This window comes from Protobothrops mucrosquamatus, unplaced genomic scaffold (genome assembly GCF_001527695.2).
Source record: "Protobothrops mucrosquamatus isolate PMUCROS unplaced genomic scaffold, P.Mucros_1.0 scaffold1120, whole genome shotgun sequence".
Lineage (NCBI taxonomy): Eukaryota > Metazoa > Chordata > Lepidosauria > Squamata > Viperidae > Protobothrops > Protobothrops mucrosquamatus.
In genome coordinates, this window is record NW_015387338.1 from 1 (window position 1) to 6400 (window position 6400).

General features: G+C 39.4%; 1 protein-coding gene across 1 annotated transcript in view; it reads left to right on the plus strand.

Moving 5' to 3' along the window:
- Window positions 1–1605: 1605 nt before the first annotated feature.
- SLC37A3 (solute carrier family 37 member 3) overlaps window positions 1606–6400 on the plus strand; it is a gene marked incomplete at its 5' end in the record, with an annotated part of 21637 nt that continues 16842 nt past the window's right edge. Inside the window, 2 exons of the mRNA XM_015820320.1 lie at window positions 1606–1689; window positions 5601–5746. Coding sequence (XP_015675806.1) covers window positions 1606–1689; window positions 5601–5746 — 230 coding nt within the window. The remainder of the gene's footprint in view (window positions 1690–5600; window positions 5747–6400) is intronic.

Consider the following 6400-nt stretch of genomic DNA (forward strand, 5'->3'; position numbering starts at 1 on the left):
CATCTACCAAGCTCTCCGGGTGTTTTTCCACTGCAGCCTCCATCACTCTTCACAATCAGACACAGGGGCTAGAATTTATGACAACTGGATTTCAGTCTAGAAGATCTTGCACTGCTAGAATTGACGGCAGTTGGATTACAGGTTCCCTATAATTACAGGAGTCTCTTAAGGTTTTATTCAAGAGCCTTTCTTAGCTTTATAAAGAAATAATTGAAAATGGGATCTTTTGCCTGCCTTCACCAATGAGCAAAGATTCCATGCCAACTTTATTGGAAAACTATATATATTGTCACAAATGAAGGCAAATATACATATCCCAGGATAATGTTGCAGGATCCAATCTGAGTTGGTCACCAGGACTAGAGGCTTAGTTTTCTGAGATTTTGGACTCGCGAGCCCATCCTCAGGGAACTTCTCTTTCACACATTCTGATGAGAGAGAAGTTCCCTGAGGAGGGGCCCCAGCACGAATCCAAAAACTCAGAATACTAAATTTCTGCTCCTGATGACCGACCCAGATTGGATCCTGCTATATTTATTGTCTCTCATTAGCTCATGGTGTTTAATACCAGGTTGTTTCATCATAGTTTGCTCAATAAACTGCCAACGGATTAGCTTTGTGTATCACATTAAACTACAAAACATGGCTCATGCAGTTGTTAGGTTTCCATCACACAATATGCCAGAGCCAAAGAAACCATTTTACCATATGTGAATCCTGCCAAAATCTACTTAATATTGCACAGTTTTTGAGTACAACCAAATGGTACAGTGTTGATTAATTATGCTGGGCCAAAAAACAGATATTGAAAAGAAAGCAGCAATCTCCAGGCTGTCTGCAGCAGCCTCCCCTAATCCATTCCTTCTAGATGAGCTTGTTTATTTGCTAGGTTTATATCCCACTTTTTATTCAGGAACTCAAGGGAGCATACCCAGTGCTCTCTCCTCCTATTGTTCCCACAATAACAACCCCAATGAGTTTTCACAACTGAGTGTGGATTTGAAGTTAAGTCTCACTTCTTCAATCCAACAATTTAACCATACACCAGACTGCTTACAACGCCATCATTTGCTGCCAGGACAGATCCCTACTTTGGATAGGCATCAGTTTGGAGAAATCTATGTGCAGCCTATACAGGAACGGTAATTTTTGAGTGCTCTCATTTTCTTGTATAAAAATCTTGACGCATCTTTCAAGTGGGCAAAAACACATATTAAAGCATATTTGTCTCATTTCCCCAAAATACTTTACAGTAATATGGTATTTTCCACTTTTGTACTGCTAATCATGTTCTCAGAACACATGAAATATGAAAAGCTGTTCCTTGAGCATGTTTTTTTCTGCTGCTTTTCCTCTCAGATTTTAGCATTCTTGTTTCAGAGATGATGGGGTCTGCGGCATTCAAATCACGCCAATAACATTGGCTCAGTGGCAAGCAATATGTTGCATAGTTTAGTTATTAATTTTACAGGGCTTGAAATCAGCCTCATCTGAATTGTATGATTTTCTGACAAATAGGACCTTAAAAAAAATAATAGTTGTATTGACTATTACTATTTTCTTCAGTTTGACTCTTACGGAATAACATTTTTAAAATTATTTTAGGGCCTCTTCGTTAGTGGTATTATTGGGGATCGTTTGAACATGCGCTGGGTTCTGGCATTTGGGATGTGCTCCTCTGCCTTAGTGGTAAGTTGGAAAATCAAAGTTGGTAAAATATGCTATGCTGGTAGTATTTGACTTTGAATTTCTGTAATAGAAAGAGTACAGAGAAGACCAACAAAGATGATTAGGGGCCTGGAGGCTAAAACATACAAGGAATGGTTGTTGGAATTGGGTATGTCTAGTTTAACGAAGAGAAGGACGAGGGGGGACATGATAGCAGTGTTCCAATATCTCAGGGGTTGCCACAAAGAAGAGGGAGTCAAGCTATTCTCCAAAGCGCCTGAAGGCAGGACAAGAAGCAACGGGTGGAAACTAATCAAGGAGAGAAGCAATCTAGAACTAAGGAGAAACTTCCTGACAGTTAGAACAATTAACCAGTGGAACAACCTGCCTCCAGAAGTGGTGAATGCTCCAACACTGGAAGTTTTTAAGAAGAGACTGGACAGCCATTTGTCTGAAATGGTATAGGGTTTCCTGCCTGAGCAGGGGGTTGGACTAGATGACCNCATCTACCAAGCTCTCCGGGTGTTTTTCCACTGCAGCCTCCATCACTCTTCACAATCAGACACAGGGGCTAGAATTTATGACAACTGGATTTCAGTCTAGAAGATCTTGCACTGCTAGAATTGACGGCAGTTGGATTACAGGTTCCCTATAATTACAGGAGTCTCTTAAGGTTTTATTCAAGAGCCTTTCTTAGCTTTACAAAGAAATAATTGAAAATGGGATCTTTTGCCTGCCTTCACCAATGAGCAAAGATTCCATGCCAACTTTATTGGAAAACTATATATATTGTCACAAATGAAGGCAAATATACATATCCCAGGATAATGTTGCAGGATCCAATCTGAGTTGGTCACCAGGACTAGAGGCTTAGTTTTCTGAGATTTTGGACTCGCGAGCCCATCCTCAGGGAACTTCTCTTTCACACATTCTGGTGAGAGAGAAGTTCCCTGAGGAGGGGCCCCAGCACGAATCCAAAAACTCAGAATACTAAATTTCTGCTCCTGATGACCGACCCAGATTGGATCCTGCTATATTTATTGTCTCTCATTAGCTCATGGTGTTAAATACCAGGTTGTTTCATCATAGTTTGCTCAATAAACTGCCAATGGATTAGCTTTGTGTATCACATTAAACTACAAAACATGGCTCATGCAGTTGTTAGGTTTCCATCACACAATATGCCAGAGCCAAAGAAACCATTTTACCATATGTGAATCCTGCCAAAATCTACTTAATATTGCACAGTTTTTGAGTACAACCAAATGGAACAGTGTTGATTAATTATGCTGGGCCAAAAAACAGATATTGAAAAGAAAGCAGCAATCTCCAGGCTGTCTGCAGCAGCCTTTCCTGATCCATTCCTTCTAGATGAGCTTGTTTATTTGCTAGGTTTATATCCCACTTTTTATTCAGGAACTCAAGGGAGCATACCCAGTGCTCTCTCTTCCTATTGTTCCCACAATAACAACCCCAATGAGTTTTCACAACTGAGTGTGGATTTGAAGTTAAGTCTCACTTCTTCAATCCAACAATTTAACCATACACCAGACTGCTTACAACGCCATCATTTGCTGCCAGGACAGATCCCTACTTTGGACAGGCATCAGTTTGGAGAAATCTATGTGCAGCCTATACAGGAACATTAATTTTTGAGTGCTCTCATTTTCTTGTATAAAAATCTTGACGCATCTTTCAAGTGGGCAAAAACACATATAAAGCATACTTGTCTCATTTCCCCCAAATACTTTACAGTAATATGGTATTTTCCACTTTTGTACTGCTAATCATGTTCTCAGAACACAGGAAATATGAAAAGCTGTTCCTTGAGCATGTTTTTTTTCTGCTGCTTTTCCTCTCAGATTTTAGCATTCTTGTTTCAGAGATGATGGGGTCTGCAGCATTCAAATCACACCAATAACATTGGCTCAGTGGCAAGCAATATGTTGCATAGTTTAGTTATTAATTTTACAGGGCTTGAAATCAGCCTCATCTGAATTGTATGATTTTCTGACAAATAGGACCTTAAAAAAATAATAATAGTTGTATTGACTATTACTATTTTCTTCAGTTTGACTCTTACTGAATAACATTTTTAAAATTATTTTAGGGCCTCTTTGTTAGTGGCATTATTGGGGATCGTTTGAACATGCGCTGGGTTCTGGCATTTGGGATGTGCTCCTCTGCCTTAGTGGTAAGTTGGAAAATCAAAGTTGGTAAAATATGCTATGCTGGTAGTATTTGACTTTGAATTTCTGTAATAGAAAGAGTACAGAGAAGACCAACAAAGATGATTAGGGGACTGGAGGCTAAAATATATAAGGAACGGTTGCTGGAATTGGGTATGTCTAGTTTAACGAAGAGAAGGACGAGGGGGAACATGATAGCAGTGTTCTAATATCTCAGGAGCTGCCACAGAGAAGAGGGAGTCAAGCTATTCTCCAAAGCACCTGAAGGCAGGACAAGAAGCAACGGATGGAAACTGATCAAGGAGAGAAGCAACCTAGAACTAAGGAGAAACTTCCTGACAGTTAGAACAATTAACCAATGGAACAACCTGCCTCCAGAAGCAGTGAATGCTCCAACACTGGAAGTTTTTAAGAAGAGACTAGACAGCCATTTGTCTGAAATGGTATAGGGTTTCCTGCCTGAGCAGGGGGTTGGACTAGATGACCTCCAACTTTTTATTATTATTATTATTATTATTATTATTATTATTATTATTATTATTATTATTATTATTATTATTATTATTATTATAACATTTCTTCAGAGATCACTTCTAAGTAAATGAAGATATTGCATTCAAGAAGCTCAGTAGGACCTTCACCTTTATAAAAGAATGCATGGACTGAACATTTTGATGTATCTGTACTGGAGATTGCATTTTATAACCAAAATATTCCTGAGACTTCAGCTTGTTAAGATATTTTTGAGAGCAAAAGAGGAAATGGACTAGGACACTTGTGAGGGGGCCTTGGTGCTCTGTGAGCTTGCTTGTTTTCTTGCAGATGTTTCATTACTCTGACAAATCAGCCATCAATAGACACATAGACAGTAGCCACATCAAAAGAGACAATCAACTAGCCCAAAGAGAAAAAGACTCCAGCGCCTCTCCACCAGTAATCAGCACTCAGATCAGGTCCACTTCAGACCAACAATCAAGTAAGCAATACCCCAGTCAAGAAACTGCCGAAGAACCATTAGTAAACAGCCCAACCAAAGAATCCCTAAGACTGTCACCATCCACACAGACAGGCAAGACACCAGAATATAAACTGGCAGCAAACAGCATTCCTTTCTAGCACTGATGGTGTTACCTAGTTAGGGTAATGAAACGTCTGCAAGAAAACAAGCAAGCTCAGAGAGCGCCAAAGACCCCCCCCTCATTTCAACTCTGAGCTACATTGGTAGAACACTTGTTGCTGAAACCATTTTATTGCAAATTACAGTTATTGTGCAGTGTAATTTTTGTTTTTTAAAGAATTTCTAACATGCAAGCTTCTGTACACTGAAGCTTGCACTTGGAAAAATCCAGTTTTCTTGTTTGGTAACACATAGAAAAAATAATTACTAAAATTAGCTTTCATGCCGTAGTAATTAGAGATGTTGTTTTCAAATGCCTGAGTTATTAGGGTGTACCATGTGAGTGAAACTCCTTCTTTCTTTAAAGCCAGGCCTTATTTAAATTATGGATGATTTTCCCTTCTGCCTTACATTCTCAGAAAGCATTTGGCTCCTATCCCCAGAGTTGTGAATAGCTATTGGTTTGGCTTCCTGTGATGAGCTAAAATCATTTCAAGGTGCCCAGATAGATCTTAACTTGTAGCCTATAAATAATATAGACCACGGCTAGAAAGTATTGTGGATTTATTTGCCAGACTAATTTGGGATTGGCACTACATTTCCTTCTTCTTCTTGTTTGTTTTCAGGTGTTTGTGTTTGGCACTGTCACCGAATGGCTTCATTTCTACAACAAGTGGTTCTACTGCTGCCTGTGGATTGTGAATGGCTTGCTGCAGTCCACGGGCTGGCCCTGTGTTGTAGCTGTCATGGGAAACTGGTTTGGCAAAGCTGGGTATGCAAACGTTGGTTTTTTCCCCTTGTACATATTTTTTAGTGGCTTTCCTCTCCACTGTGTGGTTATTGTGCAAAGCTCCTCTTCCTGTTAAACATGTGTTGCCAGTGTGTCCACATTGTTTTGTTTACTGAACAAACTGGTCCTGGCCATGTGATCATAGTTTGTTGAGTTGCATTCCTGCCAAAATGAAAATGCGAAATTGTACTTTATCCTATTTATAAGGACATTAGGCTGGTTGTCCTTTTGAAAAGAATCAGTAGATTTAACAAGGATTTGGGTGCAAGTGTTTGATTGTTTAAGTATAAGGTTTATTACTGCCTCAATCCTCATGGATTTTAGGTGGTTTATAAGATGTTAAGATAAACAATAAATAGCATACTATTAAGAATACGAAGGATTACAACAGAAGTATGTGTTGCATGTTGGTGTTATAAATGTGCATGGAAATATCTCTATGAATATGTGTGAGGACCATCCTTATGTCAGGGGACGAGCCATTCCTGAGGAGGAGAACGGCTGCTTAGAAGGCTAATTGTTGAGCCCACTCTCCTCCATTTCTGTTAGATAAGGCCTCTCTGGCCACCTGGGTTGAATGGAAGGAATCTATATGAGAAAGGTAGTATCTTCAATGCTTTCGGATTTTAAAAATAT